The sequence below is a fragment of the Periplaneta americana genome, chromosome 1, assembly GCF_040183065.1.
Source record: "Periplaneta americana isolate PAMFEO1 chromosome 1, P.americana_PAMFEO1_priV1, whole genome shotgun sequence".
Taxonomy (NCBI): Eukaryota; Metazoa; Arthropoda; class Insecta; order Blattodea; family Blattidae; genus Periplaneta; species Periplaneta americana.
The window spans coordinates 78,984,261-79,007,660 of record NC_091117.1 but is presented as its reverse complement, the minus strand read 5'-3'; the positions used below and the strand labels follow the sequence as shown (position 1 = coordinate 79,007,660).

General features: G+C 36.3%; 3 protein-coding genes across 4 annotated transcripts in view; 2 read left to right on the top strand and 1 right to left on the bottom strand.

The window, feature by feature from the left end:
- Nucleotides 1–23,400, top strand: part of LOC138697101 (solute carrier family 2, facilitated glucose transporter member 1-like) — a 299,093-nt gene that overhangs the window by 64,544 nt on the left and 211,149 nt on the right. The window lies entirely within an intron of this gene.
- On the top strand, nt 16,696–22,768 carry LOC138697137 (uncharacterized). The gene is made up of 3 exons (XM_069822720.1): nt 16,696–18,145; nt 18,251–18,415; nt 22,283–22,768. Exons 1-3 carry the CDS (start codon nt 17,827–17,829, stop codon nt 22,606–22,608), a joined length of 810 nt encoding a protein of 269 aa, XP_069678821.1. The 5' UTR covers nt 16,696–17,826; the 3' UTR covers nt 22,609–22,768.
- Nucleotides 18,171–23,400, bottom strand: part of LOC138697148 (transcription factor Adf-1-like) — a 49,930-nt gene continuing 44,700 nt past the window's right edge. The window contains exon 3 of the mRNA XM_069822727.1: nt 18,171–18,367. The gene's annotated coding sequence lies outside the window, so the exon portion shown is untranslated. The remainder of the gene's footprint in view (nt 18,368–23,400) is intronic.

The window sequence follows — 23,400 nt, the reverse complement described above, 5'->3', positions numbered from 1 at the left end:
TCACATACTCCGAATTAAGTGCCGCTCTACGTTTAGTAACAATGTTTCCTACATCAATAAACACGAAAAAACATTTTTCTGTCAAACATTTCTCCACGATCGTTCAATTTAAATCCAAACGTTTCACCGAATTTACCTCTCAAATTCCCATATGACATAATGGAGTTTACACTTTTCACAAACCACAGAAAACAGTTTTTTTTTTCTTTATCAAACTAAACACACAACCTTCATATACAAACTCAGTACAGAAACTGCAACTGCAAAACTACAGCGGTCGAAACAGAAGACTGGCCCCTATTGTAATCGAATTACTAGATTTTAGAAAGAGTAGAAGGTAGTTACGCTCTCACTTGCACACAGTGCAGACATGGCTATTTTATAAGGGATGAGGGGGACGAATCCCAGAAAAGTTTGTATTTCAACTACCAAGATGAGCTGACAACAAGGTGGAAGTTTTTTTTGGAAAACCATTAAACTTATTAAGGGTTTCGCATTGCGTTTCAACTTTCAATACAGGTAGACTAGGTCACTTTCCTCATATCTCCATCTCTTTCTGAAATGTCTGTGCAAAGATTTTCCCTACGCTAGTTGGTTTGCAGTTAGAAAATAACAGTAGGGGCCTACTATTCTTTTAAGTAAGCAATTTCCGAGAGAGAAATAGTATGAGTATGAGTTTGTATTAACAAAATAATAATTAATATCAACTACAACCGATTAATTTTAATCGATTCGATTATTTGATTAAATATTTTTGATCGATTAATCTTACAACAGAAATTGATCGAGTAATCGATTGGATTAATCGATTAAATCCCACAACACTAATTATTTTCTTACAATGTTGAAATAATTTATTTTATGAAATTTCTTGCTTCAAGAAATATGCGACTTCAGAGAAAATAGCAAAGTCGAATGAAAAAATGCTACTCTTTGCTCAAAATGAAGTAAAATCTTTTAAATTTTGTCCAATAAAATAATTTTCTATGTGCAATTCCAGAAATTGATCGAAGTATCTCTGTATTTTCCTGTAAATAATGGAAATTTGAAAGTTCAAGATAAATAATGCAATCAGTTTTAGGTCTTCCCTCTATAAAGAAAGTTATCGCTGTAGACAGTCGACTCAACTGACTGAAGAAATGATTGGCATCGTTTTGCTACGCAGTTTTCTCAGATACCCGCACACGCGTCAGACGGCCTGGGAAGAAGCTCACGTCCGCATGACGTACTAGACAGTTAACTCCTGCAATAATCCAGCTTTACCGTAGGTCAGGTCCATCATTGAGATACCAGCAGTGTTGTCTATAACAGTTCATTGTCCCTGCGTCCGTGAAGTCGAACACTGAGGGCGTGACGAATTGCACGTTCAATTTTATTAAACTGATACCCGATTGAATTCCGTCCTATAAAAGTTAAAACTCACACCGAATAGAGGCGTATAAGAGACCAGTAAATATCGTATGATTCTGACAGACTTTCTTTCACATTAATAGAGAGATAGATTACCTACCTGACATTCGCCTTACGGTTGGGGAAAGCCTCGGAAAAACCCAACCAAGTAATCATCCAAGCGGGAATCGAACCCACGCCCGAGCGCAACTCCGGATCAGCAGTCAAACACGCTATCGCCTGAGCTACGCCGGTGGCTCAACTTAATTTTAATTTAATGAAAAAAAATTCGTACACAAATGTAGGTGATTAATAAATGTGGAAAGTATAAAGACAGGAAAGGTTAATTTAACATACTGTAATTGAATCGCTTGGTATCAAAATTAATTCGCTGCTGTCGTATCTACGGCTCAAAATTTAAACCTAATTAAAAAAAAAAAAAAAAAAAAAAAGGAAATTTTACAGGGGAAACAAAAAACAGTATAAATTAAACCTGAAACTTTAGGACCAAATTCAAAGTACAGGTGGTACTAGTTTCAGGGTTAATTTATACTCAGTTTTTTGTTTCCCCTGTAAAATTTCCTTTTTTTTTTTTTTTTTTTTTTTTTTTAAGTTAGGTTTAAATTCTAAGCCGAAGATACGACAGCAGCTTTATAATCTCCAGAATAAAGTGGATGCTTTAGCCTGCATAATATGGTTACTTCACGAAACTCTCTATAAGCCCTCTTAGAAAAACACTCTGAAACGTTATTTTTATTATTTTTAACCCTATATATCCATTACAAGACGAGTATCCGAGTTTTTTAAAGTGAATTGAGGTAATTTTGATATTAGGCGACTCAGTTCTAAAGTATCTTCAAGTGTTGTTTTCAAAATGATTTCTAAATGCTAGACCTTAACATTTATGGTGACTTGTCCAGAAAATGTTGCATTCCCTGGCTAGTCTTGCTTGGAGGCTCCCTTCTCCCACCTAACAAATTGTGCATTATTAACATTAGGTATTATGCATTCTTCATTAAAATTATCATTAATAACTTTAAAAATACATTAATGAATCAGTAACGGTGTTTTATTTTAAATAAATAAAATTAAGTTTAATTAATATCACCGAAATCACGCAAAATTTAATACACTGCTCCAAAGATATAGGAGAAAACCAATGTTTACCTACTTAAATATAACACGAGGAGCAAGTCCCCTCAATCGGGAAGCATCATGTTTAGGTAGAGCATAAAGATCAAGAAATGTTATGGAAAGTAAAAGTCTATCAAAATAAATTAATAAACGAATAATGAATAAATGAACAAACATATAAGCAAATAAGTAATTTCTCGTACATAAGTAAATAAATAAGTACATAAATAAACAAGTAAATAAATAAATAAATAAATATTACCTTAAACTCTCCAGCAATATCATTAATATTTGCACCGTTTTCAAAGCGTTGAATAATATTAGCTTTGTCAGAAATACTCAGACGTGAACATGTTTGTGACTTGATGCTTTACTGGTATTCGGAGGCTTGGATTCTCGTCACAACAGACGTGTTGTTTTGTTGCTTTCTTTAGACTCAAACGCGGAGCAGTGTACCCAATTCATAATATTATAATCTATGGTTAGTTCAAATGAAACTTAGCCGAGCTTATTATGTGCACCAGGAAACCATATTTCCATCAGACGAAGCGGTTCAAAATACTGTTCCACACTGGTTCACTTCCAGGTCACAGGGATTACATGAAGCCGTTATCGGTCACCTGGTGTCGCAGTGGGAGAAATGTGTGAACAACCGTGGCGAAAATTATGGACATTGGGTTGTCAGAGGGTTGATTCGAGAGCTTATAAATTGGAATATTTTAAACTTTTGAATTTTTAGTACTACTCCTTCTTCGCTACAATATAAAACAAATTAAGTCATTCAATTCATATAGTAAGCAATAATCTTTTCAGAGGTTTATTTATGAAATTAATTTTTCAGGGGCTGCATTCTGATTCTTTTATTCTTTAGCGTTCAGCAGTGCCGAGTTATCGAGCTTCATTCCCTGATTCAACCGAAACAAATCGCGGGAAATCCAGAGGTAAACAAACGAGCGCAAATAGTTACTGCTACTTCTACTAGATGGCAGACATATGCAATGAGACAATCTGTACCTTCGAACATGTCTACACAGCAACGAGTTGCTCAAGGACAGTCTCGATAGTAAGTTACAACACTGCACTGTATGCGCGCTAGTGTCGTTCGGGAGATGTCTAGCGGCAGAGCCTTCTTTAGTTGAGCCTTCTTTAGTTACTAAAGAACTAAAGAAGGCTCTGCTAGCGGCGATTCTTCTAAGTTGACAAAGCAGTAGCATGGATATTCGATTTATATTCATACATGACAGTAGAATTAAATGAGGATATTATGTACGTTGCTACTTCCCGCGTGCAGAAATTCTAACAATTCCGAATCTGGAAAAAATCCTCAACTTCGTCTTAATGGAAGATGTCTTAGTTTATTAGACACACTGGAAAACACTTTTGAACGTGTTCTACATCGCAGATTACAGTATCACCACAGTCTAGTATATACAGTCACGAAGCTTGAGTTGTGAGGGTGCTAGGAACAATACACTGTGTAGGTACTATTTCGCATTGTCTGTAATGAGGCGATATTAGCGATCCTAGTGGTTAGCAACTATCTATGGATGCATATTTACTACGTATTGAGCGTCGTGACTGTATATACTAGACATTGTGGTATCACATTGATTCGAGTTACATTATTCCGGATCAAAAGTAATTTTGTTTTATACATCCAGAATGTACAACACAGTAATTAGTTCGCTTAACAAAGTACAGTACCGGTATAATCACTGTAAGATTTAACAAAGAAAAAAGTATCACCGCTACCTAGCTAGATATTGAAAAAGCTTATGATAAAGTCTGGCACGATGGTCCTTTTTTTTTTTTTTTCTTCTTTTTCAAATTATTGCAGCATCAAACTTTTTCGTCAAGATTCTTTTCAATTAAAAGATTTTTTCCCTCGAAACATAAGCAAAAATGGAGTGTTTGAAATGGACAGACAGAATAAGAAATGAAATTGCACTAGAAAGAGTGAGTGAAAAGAATGATGCTGAAACTGATTAGGAAGAGGACAAAATTAGTTAGGTCGCTGGCTGAGGAGAAACTGCCTACTGAAAATTGTACTGGAAGGAATGGTGAACGGGAAGAAAATTCGGGGCAGTAGAAAATATCAGATGATAGATGAGATTAAGATCTATGGATCATATGAGGAGACGACTAAGAGGAAGGAACAAAAAAAAATATTGGATAATGCTAGGTTTGCAGTGAAGGTCCTGTCCTTGGACAGAAAAGTATAAATTAATGAAATGTTTCTCTCTCATTGAAGAGACACCAACGATTTTCTCTAGTTCCTAGTATTTGACCACAACTTGAAGGACAACTTCGAAAATGTCATTTTCGTCTGTATTGTTTCAGTTCTCATTCTTTCTCGTTAACGCCCTTCTCCGGCTTATCGCCAGACATAATTCCGCCACTAATGTAAACATAATTATTATGGGCGATGGAATAGTGCTGGTCTATTAAAATATATAATCCTAGCTAAATGTACAGTAGTGCCAAAAAAAACGGGCCGACCCTTGTAGCCGATTTCAGAGCCTTGTTCACTACACAGCACGATAGACTGGTAACTAGACTTTCGTGGTTCGAATCCTGCCTGGGAAGGAAACTTTCTTTTTGTTCCTTATTCAAATTTATTCCCAATACTTTTCGATTGCAGCGATATTGTACAACTTAATTAACTTATTATTCCCAGAACATGAATTTTACCAGCAATCGAAAAATATTGGGAATAAATTTGAATAAGGAACAAAAAAAAAAAGTTTCCTTCCCAGGCAGGATTCGAACCACGAAAGTCTTGGTTACCAGTCTATCGTGCTCTGGAGTGAACAAGGGTCTGAAATCAGCTACAAGTGTCGGTCCGGTTTTTTGCCACTACCGTACAGTGGCATTAAATACTTTTTCCTTCAGGGGCGGCTTTTATTAAAGGGCACATGGGCACGTGCCCTCCCAGTGATTTTTATTATCGTATTATGACTATATTACAATTCAATTTAATTGCATTATGAAATAATAACTTAAAGAGTTTCACATTTTCATTGCAACTAATGTTTTCAGAAACTGTAGTAGTCTACGAAACCCAAGTTTTCTGAACAGGTAATAAAATGGGCTCTCTCTTCTCGTGCCCAGCGATGGACGAGGAAGGGATGGGGTGTGAGTTGTAGGAAGGCGGAGCTCTTTGCCTCAGACCGTGTGCTTTGGGCACTGTATTTGCCGTGCCCACCAAGCCTCTTCAGTTTAGGAACAGTCCAATTAGCTGCGTGCCACTTTTAGGGGTGTTGATACTTGCTGTATAGCAGACGACATTTTACAGCTAAACTTGACATGAAAAACGTTAAATGTAAGTTTACTAATTTAGAAGCTCGATTCATTGTATAAATCACGTGTGTATGTGTGTATATATATATATATATTTGTCACAGTTATGTTGTTAATGCTCCCTGTAAACTTTTATGCTTCCATCGTATCCAAAAAAAGAAAGTTTACATTACAATGCATGAAGTTGGCAGTTCTCAAAAAGCTTTGTCACTGACAATAGAGAATCTTGGCGGGTGTTTAGCCGCCTTCAGTGCACACTACAGTTTTCAACTGAGTTTCCCCAAGTCTAGTGCTGCCGTAGTAAGAAGGCAGGCAGCTGCGTGATCTGTGAGTACGAACGAGTGAGAATCAGCGCATTTCTGTGAATTACACTTAGAATTCCATTTAACTTTTCTCTGGGCGTAGCAGTGCTCTCAATTGAGAGAAAGATGCTACATTCTAATCCGAACTTCAACAACAGAGTTATAGAGGTTTTTGCTTGCAGAAAGAACCGAAAAATTGAGCTCATCTACGAAAATTAGAAAGGTTAGTGCACATAAATTGGTTTTATATGTTTTTAATTTTCAGGGTTCATCATTAAGGTTGTGCCCCACTTGACAGAATGGCCTTCGGCCGCCACTGTTTTCCTTGCATTTTAAACTATTTCCTTATTGTACCTATGCAGTGTCACTCTTAAGCATAGCTAATACTGTCCACCTGTATGTTGATAGAGCATGCGGCCGTGGTTCTGATGAAAGTATAGGATGAGCAAAAGAAATGTCGCTGATACTGGAATAAAAATGCAGTGATACAGTGAGTCATTAAGAAATCGACAAAACATATTTTATTTTATGTTAACAAAATCCACAAATACTTAAGTCTGGAGAAACCGAAAAATCTATGTGCCTAAAACAGACATGTGGATATGAAATAAAAGTTTAACATAATTACATAAACAAATAAAATGAATCTCTCGAGATATAGATTTAAAAATTAAGAATTAATTTAAGAATTCCGCAAGAAATGCCCATTTCTGCAGCCAATTTCTGTGAGGACTTAGGAGGAATATTTTGCATTTTTTATTTTATATTTTCAACTAAATCTTGTTAGTTTTGTAGCCTTTCCATCGTACCTTTTCCGTTCTGTGCATCCCGTTTCTCTAAATTTACTAATAAAATCATTAAAATATCTGCGGAAGTTTTCAGTGATTAGCCTACATAATCAGGAAACCGAAAAACAAACTGTTCTTCACAGACTTCAATATTATACTTCCAGTTTCCATCTCCATCCTTGCTGCCTGTTCTGAAGTATGCTTCAACAAGAAAAGCTCTCTGTTGCATAAAAACGCAACCATGTCTTCGAAACACACTATACCACTCTATGTTACGTCGGAAACACACAGCAACTGAATGTTGTGCCTCTTCGGGCTGCACACAGCACAGCGAGACGGTTATCTCGGTTTATAAGCACGTGTCTGCATGATATAGTAAAAAAACAAGGTATTTAAAATTCTTCCTTATATTTTTTGTAATGTGGATTGTTGTACTAATATTTATATTAATTATTTAAACTGTATGCTTCAGTTTTCGTATCAAGATATTCTATCAAAGCATTTCCATTTAAATAAGATTCTCCTTTTTCTGCATTATGTTCTTGAATATTAGAACGATATTTGACTATAATAAAAATGTAAGGAAAAGTTTTTAATGTCACTGCAAAGCACGCAACAGACGTAGAAAAAATGTGGTTTTGGAAAAATAACGTGTTCAAAAAATGTAAAAAGAAATATTGCAATGAAAGTGAATTCAGCTATACACATTCACAAATCTTTTCTGATAAAATGCAGTGGGGGTTAACTGTTTGGTTAAGTAAGTTAATATATGAGATACGGAGATATTTCTGCATCCTGTCTGTAAAGATAACTTACTAGCATTTACATTTTTTTTTTCATACGTACGAGTTTAAAATTTTGACAGCAAATGCCAATGACATTACATGACAATCTTTAAAAGACTCAATAGCGTGTTCAGCATAACGATTATGACGTGGGCTGCTGCACTATTGTACATGAACGAAACTAGCGGTCCGATATGGTTGAACAATCGCGTGAGGCGCCTGCATTACTTATTAACCCGCATAGCAGCTATGTCAGTTGGGCTACCGCATTTGTAGGCGCAGGTATTGTGAGATCGTCTTTCTTGGATTATAAACCTGGATTGGTCATCCGAAGAGGTACAAAATACTATTACTCACGCACAGAGAAACAAGATAAAGGCACACGCTTTTTCAGTTACTTTATGCAACAAGTATATTTTCCAATGAAAGGAAATAAAATTATTTCCTTGTAACATGGATTTAAAATATTAGATGTTAAATTGAAATTTATCTTCACATCATTAACTTATTTTTAAGTAAACTACAGGATAATTCAAAAGTCCGGCGACATAGACAAACTCCGTTATTAGTGCAGGTAGCGAAAAATGGAAGAAAAAAAAAAAAAGGGGGAAAGCTATTGGAAATAAGTAGTTTTGAATCTAACGTGCTTGAATTTTCAACGTAGAGTTCACCGTTGAGATTTTACACTGGCACGAGTCTCAATGAGAACGGGAAATGCACTATTGCAACATGCTTCGTCCTTAAAGGAGGCATTTCTTTTATCGCAGTCACTGTAGGGTAGCTACTGGGTAAATTACGAAGTAATGACTATAATGAGCAGTGTTGCCATTACAAGTTCAGGGAAAACCGCTAGACAGGAATGAAATTTCCCTGACTTCTTATGCAATGAATGTAAAGAAATGTTTCTTTCCATTGTAAGAAGTAAAATAACCGCTAAACTCTGCATGACAACTATTTTTCTCCGTTAAATAATACGTGCCTAAAATCCGCTAGAATTAGCGAAAAAAAAAACATTATTTTGGCAGAATTGGGATTGGTATGTTTGTCGTAGTCTACAGCCTTAAATGTGTATTTTACTTTGAAAATCCAACAAGATTAGATTAAAAGCTACATATTTCCAATAACTTTCGCCTCTTTCTATTTTTCGCTATCTGCACTGATAAGAGAGTTTGTCTGTTTCCCTGGACTTTTGAACCACTCTGTATAATAGCCCCGAGTCGACGAATAATTTATGGAAATATCGATGCAACTACCAAACGCCTTGGTCGGTTAATAGTAAGTTCAATTGTTTAAATTTTAACCTAACTAGTGAGGACAAAGTTTTTCAATCTTGATATAAAGAATGATGTATTTTCAATTTTATAATCGCGTTTATAATAAACATTAAATAAAATTTGCGTTTCTATGTTCACTGACAACGTGTATGCAATGAACACACTGATGATACATTTTCCAAAGGTAACCCCTTTAGACGCGATCAGTTACGAGAAACATAGAGGTAGTGCTCCATTCTTTCTTTTTTTATTGGTTTGTTTTACAATGCTTTATCAACTGTGAAGGTTACGTAGCGTTTGAGTGAAATGAAGGCGATATTGCTACCGAAATGAATCCAGGATCCAACACCGAAAGCTATCCAACATTTGTTCTTATTGGGTTGAGGAAAAATCCCGGAAAATTCTCAACCAGATAATTTCTCCCAAGCAGAATGTGAACCTGGGTCCACAGTTTCGCAGTCCGACATGAAGACCACTACTCCACGCGGTGGATTCGCCATTTTTTCTTAACCTCGATACTATAATTGGGTGGTATAGCCAGCACCATGCCCCGCCCGCATTTTTACCCTCCAGAAAGACCCAGTACACAATTTCATAGGAAGTTTAATGAACTCCGGAGCGCTCTAGAAGTCTGGCAACGACGACTAAAAAATTGGGATCTAAAAAGAAGACCTGGTTAAAAAAAAATTCACTCCTTTGAAAAAGGACAGTAGTTTAGTCTGTAAATGAAATCAGTATTCTACTAGGTTTTTTAATTATTATAAGTATGTAAAAATAATATAAGTGAACGGCAATCTAACAGAAATTTGTTTCATATGTCGATATCTGTCCCCGAAAATTGTGGTAAAAATCTGGCAAACTTATGTTAAAGTATTTCACTTTGTTTTCTATCCCCAGTAAAAATTCGTTCCCGGGCGGGAATGTCCCTGAATGTAATAATTTTTTCCAGATATCCCCGTATTTTCATTGTTAATTATTATTATAGTTTAATGATCCTTACACCCCTGCTGTTAACTGTCATAAATCCATTCATGCATGACAGTTAACAGCAACAGTGTATTTCTAAACAAAAAAGTGCCTAGGCTCTGGGATTTCGGTAGTATACCGGTAGTAGATCTAGTTGTCTTCGTCGTCGTCGCAGCCATCATCATCGTTATCATAATCATCATCATGATCATTTCCGGGAATACTTATGAATATCAAATGAAAATACATGAGTTCGAATCTAGACATAGAGATTATTAGGTAGACCTCATTCTGAAATTGTTTAAACATGAATGAAATATTACTTTTATAAATGCAAAATTTGACGATAGTAATGCAATTTGAGTATCAATTAATAGTCTTAATGTTATATAATTTAAAATGATCCTGTAGTACTTAATAATGTTAATAATAAATGTTCAGCAATTATATTGGCTTATACGAAAATTATAAAAGTGCCTTGGCGTCGCCCGGCTCGAAAAATAGTACCCTGGCGCCGCCAGGCTTGAAATACATTCCTGGTTAACGATTATTTCGCATAGTCACAATGAAACGTCACTATTTAAAGCAATGAGCACAGAAGACATAAAGAAGACATTAGCATCTTAATATATTGAACGGAGTGAAGCCGCTTTGATGGCAGTAGCGCAGCCAGACTAATTATTTTGGGTGGGCCAGATATGCAGGGTTTAGAAAGTACCTGACCCACCTCCTGACAATGCAGCTGCCGTCAACTCTCTTGAAACTCATTCTCAGAAGTCTTATTTAATAACATGCAACATTATGATAAACAATCATGCAAGACATACCTACACAAACGCTTCATAAGGTGAACTGGAGCTGTTGAGATTTCCTAGCAACGAATCTGTCGATCACTAATGATGGATCCTTCAAGAAATCCCAACTTCTCTCTCTCTCTCTCTCTCTCTCTCTCTCTCTCTCTCTCTCTCTCTCTCAATGGATAGAATTGCTAGATTACAAAGCCTGTGCTTCACATGATTGTCGAATTTTTCTTCGTTTCCGAGCTTTGAAAAGTTTTATATCATTCCCTTAATGAAGAACGAACATTTACTGATATCCGTTTTTGGAGACTGAGGTGCTTCCGATAATGAATTTGCAAGAGCAAGAATATCGTCTAAACATACTAAATAAAATAAGGTGTCAAATTTTTCTAGCTGATGTAACAATTCAGTAGCCTCCACAGCTTCCTTCTTTTTATCGCTGCCAGACAATTTTTTAGATCCAATCCAACATAATTAAATTGGCTCTTGAAGAACTGAACGCATTTTTGACTTCTTACTTAATGCTATCGACTGTAACTATTGCTTTGGATCCATGGTTTAGTTTCAATGTTGCGTATTTTCCATAAAAAACGCAAAAATTCGCATATTTTTTTGGATGGGCCACTGTTTGATGGACCTGACGCCATCTTGTTACTACCAAAACATTGCAAAATAACTACTACGTTATAGAGGATCTTATGATAATAGAAATTCCATACGTCCCTAATTTCCTGGAGGAGTCACAGTTTATTTTTTTAATTCCTAGCACAGAATCGCTAAACACATATTTTTATCAAAAATTGGAGAACTGTCATCAATAAATCACATACATACAAGTTGTTTAAATTGACAGCTCTTCAAAATGCAGTATGGTATTTAGTAAGGCTATTTTGGAAGGTTTAAAAAAAATAAAAAGAAAGAAAACACTTGGACCTTATTTTACCACTGTGCAAATAAAAATGCTAACTTACACTTCACTTTCATAGGATGATACATTTGCTTTGAGTTAAAATGCAACTGGTCCCTTAATGCATATTATCATTCTCTTCCTTTTCCCAGTATTTCATATAGATATCCCTGTTTTGTTTAGGGAAAATGGAATCCACAACCATATAAAAATTGATAGGCTCTTCGTTAAAATTGTATTGTTATAACATTAATTATTATTGTAGGGCACATAACGAATTTGACAATAAAAAAATACAAAATTGTACCATATTTATTGCATTACTAATGTTTGCGAATGGAAATTAATTTCTACTAATTGCTGGTTGTAGTTTTTTCTATTAGTACCTGTGTAAAATGAAATATATAGAAATAACTAAAATAAAAAAAATATATAACGAAACCCTTATGGGTTAGATGGGTTAAATGAAGGGATAGCTAAGTGACATCAAGCCGAGTATGTGATAAGATTAGTGGGTTGGTTGAGGGGATTATTTAAGTGATAGGCCGAAGAATTATTGTGCAGTGTGGGGAGATACTGAAGTTCCACCTTTATTCTTTATATTTTTATTCCATTCGGTTGAGGAGAAACCTCGGTACACCCAATGCTGCCTCTTCTATAGCACGCGACACTGAAACTTCCAACTTGGGTTAAGTTAGGTCTACTTCGCTCGAAAATGTTCAAGTCTGCAAAGCTTAAATTTGATTTCGTGGTATTACGATTATAAAAATTAATTACAATATCAGTACACTACATCTTTCTCTTAATCAGGCTAATACATTAACAATAAGAATCTAACATATGCCAAATCTCGGTATAATAAGTACATTCCACACATGCATATTAATAGCTGTGAAAATTGTTTGTGCAGTCATACGCAGCACATGTAAGCACCTTGTAATTAGTTGATTTATAGATATAAACGACGATGTAACACCACAATTAACTGGCCATGTGCTAAGCGGGAGCTAATGTTTTGGTAGCATCAAGATGGCGACTGTCCGCAAGCGCGGCTTCACCTCGAAGCTGTTTTTGTCTACTCTATGCCTTCTGTGCTCGTTGATTTAAGCTGTCCTCCTAGATCATATATGTAACATATATGATCTAGGCTGTCCTTTCACGTTTGTTAAAGAAATAATTAGTTCCATAGTTCGTTGCAAGATGTCTCTCTCATACATACATTTGCGACATCTATCGCTGAGTGTTTTAAGTTGCCGCATTAGGCAACAATGTTCGAAATTCTAAATGGTAACATAACAAACATACTTGCCGGTCTTGTCAGTGGAAACTACTGGAAGAGCGTGCATGTGTGTTTACAGGAAAGCTCCAGAACAGCAACTCAGCATTCTCCTCTCTTTGTTGTCGATCTCGTCTGTGACCACTTTCCAAGAAGCGTTACTGAGAAACACGATATAAGAACAAATGAAATTCAACACTTTAAAATGTCTGTTCTCACACATTCGCCCCGATGTTTTGTCTTTATCTACGTACATACATGTCTATGAAAGCATGTCTTGTCTGAGTCTGTTGTTTGCTACGTACTTTCCCAGTATTGACAGATATACGCACATATACAAAATTAATGTAGCAATTATTCTAGCCTAATAACTTTTATTTTGAAATTATGTAAGATACAAGTAGAAAATACTGCAAAAAATATGTTTCTATAATAATTTAGGGCATGCCGCATAGTAGCAGCCTTTTCAGTTGACTTGTATACAGCCATGCAATTTTTCCTAAACTATTTACTGGATTTTGTTCATATTCTCTGCCTCCCACGTAACGGCTCGGGTTCGATCCTAGTTTGGGTCACGGAGGAATAGTGGTAGGCAAAGTGGGCATGAGGGGATTTTTCTCGGGGTTCTTCTCACCATTATCGTCATCATCATTCCACCAATACGTCACAATCACCCTCATTCTACGTCCGAGATCCAGTGCCGGGTTGAGGTCTAGATAACTTACGCAGTTGCCTAAGGCGGTAATTTGCAGTGGGCGCCTTTTTCTCTGTTTCTTTCTTTCTTTCTTTCTTTCTTTTTTCCTTTTTTCGCCATTTTCATTTTACAGTGAAATTTTTTTTTGAAACACTTGTTGATAAATCTTTTCTGAAGTTTGTTCTTGGACACCTTGTGGAAGTCTGATAGGCCTATTGTTCTGTTATTGCATGGTCGCGGTCGCGGCGAGAGTAAAAGAAAAGTGTGCAGTTGCATAATTGTGCTGTAATACCGGTATCACATTATTATACCATGAAACTGTTTAAATGTAACAAATAATCCGTGGCGCTACAGCCCATGAAGGGCCAAGACCGACCAGCCGGCTACTGACCTCACGCTCACATGTGAAAGCAGAGGTGAACGATCATCCAGCCAGAATGGAGGTATCATGTGGTTAGCACGATGATCCCCCCAGCCGTTATAGCTGGCTTTCGCAACCGGATTTCGCTACCTATCGTAGCTCCCCAAGTGCATCACGATGCTGGGTGGGCACCGGTCCCATACACTGGCAGAAATTTCATGAGAAAATTTCTTCCCCCATGAGGACTCGAACCAGCGCGCATTCCGTAACCCGAGTCCTAGGCAGGATCCCTTAGACCACGACGCCACGGCGCGGGACGTTTAAATGTAACTGCTTGTATAAATAAGAATGCATTGTTCAAAATAAAATTGGATGTGTATTTGTTATTTATCGCTACGAATAGTAACCACAACTCTGTTACATTTCTAATATACTATATCGTCAATAATACTATTTAATCACTTTCCAGTATCTGCACATATAATTCGATATGAAAGGTTTATTCCGCAAAGAGTTTCAGTTTATTTTTCAATTTACTTTATATTTCCTATCGAAGTTAAGAAATACTCGTAATAACTAGATGGCTGAGAACCAGACTGTTCCAAGTTCACTTCACTATTTTTTTAGGAGACCCATTTTAAGTTCCTGACTCTCATAGCTGGACATGGAGCACTTTGAAATAGCCTCATGGCAAGCTTATGAGGAGTAATATTTATAATTTGTTCAAAATTCATATGCAGACAAGGACATGGAACACGAGGAAAGACTGTTATGAAACATCTGGTTCTCAGCCATCGAATAATTCCACCAACAAAATCAGTGCTTAAAAATAAACCACAGCCTGCCTTGCACAAATCAATTTCGTTTCAACAATGATTAAGTTTGAATATGTTTCTTTGCATCGAGTCTGATGTGCTTCATCAGATCGACTTTGATGACATCATCAATGCTTTCTCTGTGACGAAAGTGCGAAGGAAATCTTTATAATTCACAAGTAAGATGCATGTATTTTGATTCCAGTAATTTGTTTTCTGAATTGTAACATTTCATTTAAAACTAATTTAAACTAACCACTCATTACCTGTAAAATAACTGCTTATAAATTATTAATAATTAATATTTGACTTGTGTGGAAGGTGTTAGATGTGGGCAATTACAATAATTATTTGTTAATTCATTACATGAAATATTATTACTAAGTGATAATTATTTATAGGTGGAGGTAAATCTTTCGTTGTTGAAGAAAATGGAATAGGCTATAGGTAGTTTTATTATTGTTTAAGGACAGGAGATTAGAGTCAAGCCAATTTTTCACTACGTTAATTCCATTGCTAGCTTTTAAATAAGTGTTATTCCAATTTTCTTTTCCGATATCAGTATTTCACTAATGATGTATATCCTGCCACAAAATGGAGAAATTCAGTGCTCTCATTTTACGAGGAAACTAGATTACAGCGGAACCCTTGCGTACACTTTCCTGCGTGTCGTGCTAGCACCGGCGGGGAGCGTGTTCCGTGACAACCGGCAAGTCAAACAATAGAACTGCAACTACAGAATAATATAAGTCCACCGGCCAGCGGCGGAATGATGCGAAGTTTCTTCGTAAAATTTCTGAATGCTCAGTTCGTCTTGGTTGGTCTGATATTAAGATCCACCTTTCTCACCCGTATAATGTACTGGCCTATTAATGGCTTCAGTAAGGTCGTTGAATCACGTTCTTGATAATATGGTTTATATATTTTTTTAGATTTCTTTTAGTGCTGCCAGTGTTCCTCCTCCTAGCCTAAGGTTACAAAAGACTGATATTCCACTTCCGTGTGGTCTGTGTCTACAAAAAATTGCGCATACCTGTACTGTACACTCAGTACCCTACTAGATGTTTTCTATGTAAGGATTATTAAGTTTTTGGTCCTACAGAATTATCTGATATGGTTAATATTTCTTAATGACTGAGAAAAATTCGCTTAGGTGCTGAGGATTGAACCCAGGACCCTCAGTTCTACGCACTGGGTGCTCTACCACTAGCTACGCCGAGGCTCAATCCACAACACCAGATCGAATCTTTCTCCTTTTTTTTCGATCCGGCGGCGTAGGTCAATGGAAGAGATGGGTAAAAAAAAAACTGGAACAGTTTTTCGTATCGAAACAGTTTCGTCAAATAACCTGTTCCAACTGTTCCAAAGAGATTACACTGCTCCAGTTATCACTTCAACATTCCACATGGTTCCAAGAGATAAACAGTTCAATTTCTAAACAGCTTCCCTGTTCTTTGCTGTCTCCAAAGACCACATGTAGCGCTATCATCGACCTCCAATCGAAAGTAGATATAATATCGGTTCCACACTCCCTTCGTGCAACAGTAGCCTATGTAGGACCGCGCAATTTAATTGTACGAATCAAATTCACTAATAAATCTGATATTAATTATTATTAGCCGCCCATTGATGGAGAATATGTTCATGCTGCCCAAACATAGTGTTAATTATTAATATACCGCGAAAATATTATCGCCTGATGTATTACCGTTATTAAACGCTCCTAGGGTTATATGCGTTATTTTTACTAAAATGGATTCATTTCTAATTGTAGTTATTTACTGCACTCTTTAATAAACAGTAACCAACAAAAATGACTTTCGTCGTCATAATACATTGAACAGCTGATTTAAACACGATTAAAGGGCTTTCAAACATGTCCCTGAAGCAGATGAGAAGGTGAAACAGTTGACACTGATGTTGTAAACATATTCTTATGAAACTGTTTCTTTAAAACTGTTGTTTTGGAACAGCTTCGTTCATGAAACAGTTACAGTCGAAACGGTTTCTTAAAAGGAACAGCTTATCCCATCCAGTGCGTAAAACTATGGGTCCCGGGTTCGATCCTCGGCGCCGGAACGAATTTTTCTCCGTCATTAACAAATATTAACCACAATAAATATTTTTACTTCTTGTACTATCTCGCAAGTTTTTATTTTATGAGTATTCCTAACCTCCCTCCCCTCACTTTAAATCTTTAGAATGATGGAACATTAATATCTTCTCATACAAAAGAAAGCTTTTGATATGAAAGTTTATTTTTTTTTAATTTTAAAGGGAAGATTAATTTAATTTTTAACAGATTCTCAGTAGGCCTACTCATGTAAAGAAAACTACCCTTTTCTAACTTACTCTTAAATATTATTTGCTTAAATCACAAATCACAAAATCACTACACCGTAATCTGCACTCATACAACTGTCTTATCCAATCACTTTCCTACGAGGAAAATCTGCGAGTAAAGAAACATAATCTCCGGTGACAATTTTTCTTTTCTAATAGCAATGAGGAATATGATAGAAATGGAAAGTTACCTTTTTGTTCTTATTAGGGAATAGAAATCTAAGAAATTATTTAACTCGAATTTTAAATAAAGTATATAAAAACTAAAATGGAAAATGAAATGAAAGAAACGATTTCGCTTTAAATGGAAAATCAAGAAATTACTAGAAACAGTGAATTTTGGATAAATTACCCCTATATTCTCGGATGGCATTAAAATTCCCTAGAACTAGGGATAAATCCCTAGGGTTGGCAACACTGTGAGGTCGACCTCGACATGTGGCGTTGCGAGTCGTGGTATTAATAAAAGTTACAAGCTCGGACGCGGCTCACGAAAATACTGAGTCGCAAGACGTGACTCATTTGTTTTGGTATTAATAACTTCCTCTTTCCACTGAGCCATGACTCCGAGATAAGAAGACGTGGCTAGCCTTTTCTTATCTTTGCTTACAGACAGCTTAGTAAGCAATCAAAGCTATCTTTCAGTTCGTGGAGGCACACTGCATACAGTAGGTAGAAGTTTGTCTGCAGCAATGGTAGAAGAAAGTACTAATTTTCAGACACGTTTCGTGAAAATTTTAAAATGTCACAAAGATATTTTATGCAAATCTCAATTACCAGAATCGAAAAAGAGAAAATCTACTGCGATGGCGGCAGTAAGAGAAGAACTGAAAAATGAATTTGATTTCTCTTTGACAGAAAATCAAATTTTCAAAAAAATTAGGAATATGAAAAATAGGATAAAAAATAAAGTAGCTCTAGGACGGACAGGAAAGAAGTCTCTAAAAATGAAGGACTGGGAGAAAACGTTCCTCGAGCTGGTGAAAGAAGAAACAAATCCTTCTCTGACAGGTAAGAATAAAAATGGGTAAGTTCATTACATTACTGATTTATTTTTTATTCAGTTAAACCAAACACAATGATTACAATTCTAGAAATCTGTGCTTATTATTTCAGGGGCCCCGGCAATCGAGGTAGGTGGTCCAGTACCGTCTGCTGAGAACCTGTTGTCCGAAGAGATGGAACATACATCGACACGAAGTGCGAGTTCGACTGTCCATGAGCCCAGCCGATCTGAAGTAAGAAGAAAGCTGGATGAGTGTGAAAGTGAAGGCACCAGAGGTATGACATTAAAGCAACTAGGAGAGAGGGGGGTAATTGCACGCACCTAATTTGCTATTGTTATAAATGCCAAGTTAATTTTAATGTAATACTGAAACTTTCGGAGGTAATGAAACGATTAGGTTGTAATATAATATTTACAACTTACAAAATGCATTTCTAAACATTCTTTTCTATTGGTGATATACGAAAAAATTGTAATGCTATTACCCTACCAAGTGGGAGAATGGGACGCAGGCAGTTGGGATAGCAGTACGCAGATACAAATGCAATTGGAATATGTATTAATAGGTATAAAATCAAAATTTATAGGTATTCTACAAGGAAAACTCAGCTCAGACTCCTCGCGCCGCGCATGCTATACCCCTCTTACCCCCCTGCAGTAGGCGGGTTCTTTAATAAGCGGCTACTGGTATAGCTATAACGGCTACGGTTGCGGACATGTGCACTCAAAGAACAGTTGTAACAATAACCAATTAAGTGAATATAACATTACAAGATGTCAACATAGTTTCTTTCAAAGTCACAATCGGTATCTTCATCACTGGAACTGTCCTCATATTTAAATTTTAAATGTTTAAATTAAATTAATATTTAATATAAAACACTATGTGACTCCCTGACTCTTTAGCAATAACACGTTTTCAGTTTAGCATAAGAAGATATCATGTACTGTACGTGCTCATGCACATAGTGTCGGTGGTGTGATTGGAGACGGGAAGCATGCTGAGAAAGGGAGCATACGTCATCTGCGCGAGACAGTCACGCCCGCTGGTTTCTGCGCACTGAGTTTTCCTTGTCGGATGCCTATAGCAACAATATGCAAAAATTAGAGAAAATTTACACTAAATTTTCTTTGATGTGGATTGACAAAGGTCACAAATGAAATTTTCAGGAGTTTTACCAGCACTACAACCTGAGTGAACCCATCCTGAACACAGGACACAAAGATATAAGAATTAATTGTTTTTACCGAATTCCTCTCAGAACAGGCACTTAATGTTAGAATAAATTTTTTTCTGATTGAATGTTGGAACGCAGGACGGGTACTGGGAAGCACAACCGCGTGCAGATAGTCCAGTGGCGTGTGGTGATAAATAATCCTGGTGGTGCACATATATTTATTATGATTATCATATTATTATTATTATTATTATTATTATTATTATTATTATTATTATTATTATTATTATAGGTACTAACTACTACATAACTATTAACATATGTTACGTAGGTATAGATTTACATAATTTTGTTAGTCAAGAAATTGCAGTTAATCAGTTTCCTATGTAGGTCCAGTAATAGCAAAGTGAAGTGTTCAATGTCTATTGCAGTACACCGTAAATAATATTGTTTTCGCTATATTGCGTTTTATAACACAGTTCACACGTTCACAAGCATTCGATACGTGTGTCGTCTCATCAGCCTTAACTGCTAAAAAGTCAGCAGCTTTCTTTATTTCTTTGAAATCTCATCATGGCATACATCAAAATGGCTTGAAGGATTTCATTATGTATAGTGTTTGATGTGCTCTTAAACACTGTTCCTCTTTCCAAATGTTCCTTAAGAATGCGTCTAATTCAGAACTGAAATTGATGAGGCCAAGAAAAATACTAGCGTTTAAAGATGAGTTTCCGTCTTCGTGACCTCTTAAAGCCAACTAAAAGCTCCACAAAACCGCATACACATATCTGTTCTTGGTAGCTTTATCATTGTGAAGTTCAACAATCCAATTGAATCTAATTGTGTCTGTATGTTTGTTTGTCCCAACACTGTTAATTTAACATTATTGTTGTGTGCAACTGAAGAATCTTGTTTTTTAATTCTTTCATTCATGTGCTTCAGATCAATCATATCTGCAGAACGATAATCAAAATTATGTAGTTACTACGCACAGTCCTAAATTCAAACAGAAAAATAAATAAAATTCATAAAACGTACTTGTTTTTGTCAATGAATGTTCGCCGCCGAACAATAGGCTAGGAAAACAAAATACAGCGTCTTTTATATTGCAGCCGCATATTGCATTTTTCCTAAGCCCGAATGTTGAATTTCCTTGTCACTTCTCTATTAATGTTCTTCGTCACTTATAATTTTAATTCATGTGTAGGTCTACCCATCTTCTTTATTTTGATCTTTTCATGTAAAGGTCTTATAGAAAATTACACATTTAACAGATTTTGCACACTATTCATTTAACATTTATGATGGGACGAGCTTGAGAACACATCTGAAAATGCTCCTAACCCCTCCTACGCACACTGTACTGCCTCCCTGCCATGCTCCAAAGCCTGCCAGTGAAACAGTACTACTGCGCATGCTCCAATGGAACATTGTGCCTCAAGTGTCGAGCGGTAAACGTAAGTCCCAGGCGTCGACAAGAACAGTACACATGCAGTGTTATTTTTACATAGTATTATAATAAAGAATTATGTCGCTCACATAGTCTACTGCAGCTCATTGATATAAATTTAAAAACATGTGTTAATTGAAGAGGTGGTGTACTGCTCCTGTGCTCCTTAAGAGAAATCGCCACTGGCAGATACCCCAATTGTTGTCATTAGAATAGTTTAGCTCTGAACAGTCATGGAAGCAAAGCAACAGAAGATCTTCATACTCAAGTTAACAGGTAATTAGTTGTACTTTAGTACACGTTACATAAAATCCAGATCACTCAAATGCATATTACTCACCTCAAACACAATGAAGCCACAAAATTATGAGAAACTGGAAACAAATCGACAGACATACTATAAGCGCTTGAATCAATAGTACAGCGGTAACACTCGACTAGATTAACCTGGGGTCCGGCCATTTAATCTATGAATATTTCACACAAGGGATAATTCACCCAAAATATTTCACCCAAGAAAATTCATCCAAGAATATTAATCCAAAGATAATTCGCCCAACACATTCCATACTCACCCTCACCCTCACCCTAGGAGCATTCAATCAGTACACAGTTTTAAATTTCCATAAATGGTCTAATGGGCGACCAGGGAGAAATTATACAAAGTTAAAGGAATGAAATGATTTTGGTCCACAGAGGATATCTATACAACTTGCACTCAAGAAATTCTAACAGAACTAAATTGTATTGGGTTTGTAGAAGGAAACCAAATTACACGAAACGGGCTATTACTACAGCGTCGGATGCTAACGATGTACAGGTTTTGAAGGCCATCACTAGAAGAAGTGGAAGAACTAAGGCGTTGTATTAGCCTAAAGAGAGCTACAGAGAATGAGCCTATTGCGGGTCAGAGCAAATAATCCAACGTGAGCTGGAGAGTGTACCATCAGGAATGCTTCCGTTCCTTCCTTTGCGTGAGTCACTAAAAAGGAACATGAATAAAAGACGTCAGAGAAATTTCCCTCAAACACAAACTCACTATCCTTCATGCTTTACCGCAAGAATTCCGAATAATAATAATAAGTGGTGAACAATTTTTTATGTATGATAGTTTTGATGACAATGATGATGAAGACGATTTTGATCGAATAATAATACTTGCTTCGAAATCCCACCTACGAAAGCTGTCCTGTTCTGCAACCTGGTATATAGACGGGACATTCCATACAGCTCCAGACATATTTACATAAATATTATAAATTTTGGACAAATTTCTTTGGTCGAACTTTCTTTTAGATTAATAATTTTGGGCAAATTAGCCAATGGACGACTGTCCCGAGGATAAAAATGTTCCTGGACGAAAATTCCCTGGATGAATTGGCACCAAACCAGTTAACCTTACCTATGGGAATGAATTATGCACATAATGACTTTATGATTTGCGATAATATTCATGATAACTTACTAATTTTTTAATGATCATAATTCTATAAATATGTGCTCTATTATTTCAGAGGGCCTGGCAAATGGGATAAGTGATCCAGTGCCATCTTCCGAGAACCTGGAGCCCGAAGAGGTGGAACATTCATCGAGTTCGTCTCTCCAAGAGTCGAGCAGATCTGAAGTAAGAAGAAAGCTGAATGAGTGTGAAACAGAAGTCACCAGAGGTTTGACATTAAAGCAGCTACAAAGATGGGTGATGTTAAAACAGTTGTCGGTGCTTGAAATGCAAGAGGAACTGTACAAAATACAGAAAAAAGTGTTGCTGTTGAAGAAAGAGAAATTGCTGTGGGAGAAAAGAGAAAGGGAGCGGCAGAGTGGGAATGAACTGCGCAAGTAATGACTCTGTGATTTGCATTTTACGTTTGTGTATAATATTAATAAAAATACAAATTAATCTGATTTATAATATTGATGATACTAATTTTTAAGGTGATAAATTATGTTTCAATTAAGTATTAATGGATAAAAGAATAAAGAATACTGCAGTAATAATAATTCATTCATAGTGATCTGTCCAAAGGCAGGCGTTTCACTGCAAAACCAGCATTCTTTAATCTTCCCGATCTTCCGCCTTCCTCTTAGATTCCGCATACGATCCATGTATTTTTTAATTTTATTTTAGCAGGTTATTTTACGACACTTCATCAACATCTGAGGTTATTTCTGTAGTGCTCGGAAAAAGTGGCACAAGTCAAAAATGTTAATTTTACAGGAGAAGGAAAAAAAATTGTCTTCACACTGGTTTATGTCAATTTGATTTTCTTCTGTATGAATTATTGTAATGGGAGAAATACGTATGTCTCTTTTCCCAAGCGAGCAGATGTTCCATAAGTTGTCAATAAATTAATAAAATATGTTTGTGGAAACTGACTTATGCCACTTTTCCAAGCATCGCAGATATAGGGTCTGAATGAGATGAAGGTGGTAATGCTGGTGAAATGAGTCCGGGATCCAGCACCGAAAGTTACCCAGCATTTGCTCATATTTGGGTTGAAGGAAAATCCCGGAAAAAAAACTTCAAGCAGGTAACTTGCCCCAACCGGGTGTTATACTGCAGAGGCGGTTTGTGATCGTCACTACCTTCCGTGTTCATAACACAGAAATAATAAGAGAAAGAAGGAATGGGTAC

Bases quoted from the DNA above. Each gene is read 5' to 3' on its own strand.
- LOC138697137 (XM_069822720.1), top strand. From the start codon at position 17,827: ATGGTAGAAGAAAGTACTAATTTTCAGACACGTTTCGTGAAAATTTTA. The intron at 18,146-18,250 runs GTAAGAATAAAA...TTATTATTTCAG, and splicing joins AACAAATCCTTCTCTGACAG to GGGCCCCGGCAATCGAGGTA. The intron at 18,416-22,282 runs GTATGACATTAA...CTATTATTTCAG, and splicing joins TGAAAGTGAAGGCACCAGAG to AGGGCCTGGCAAATGGGATA.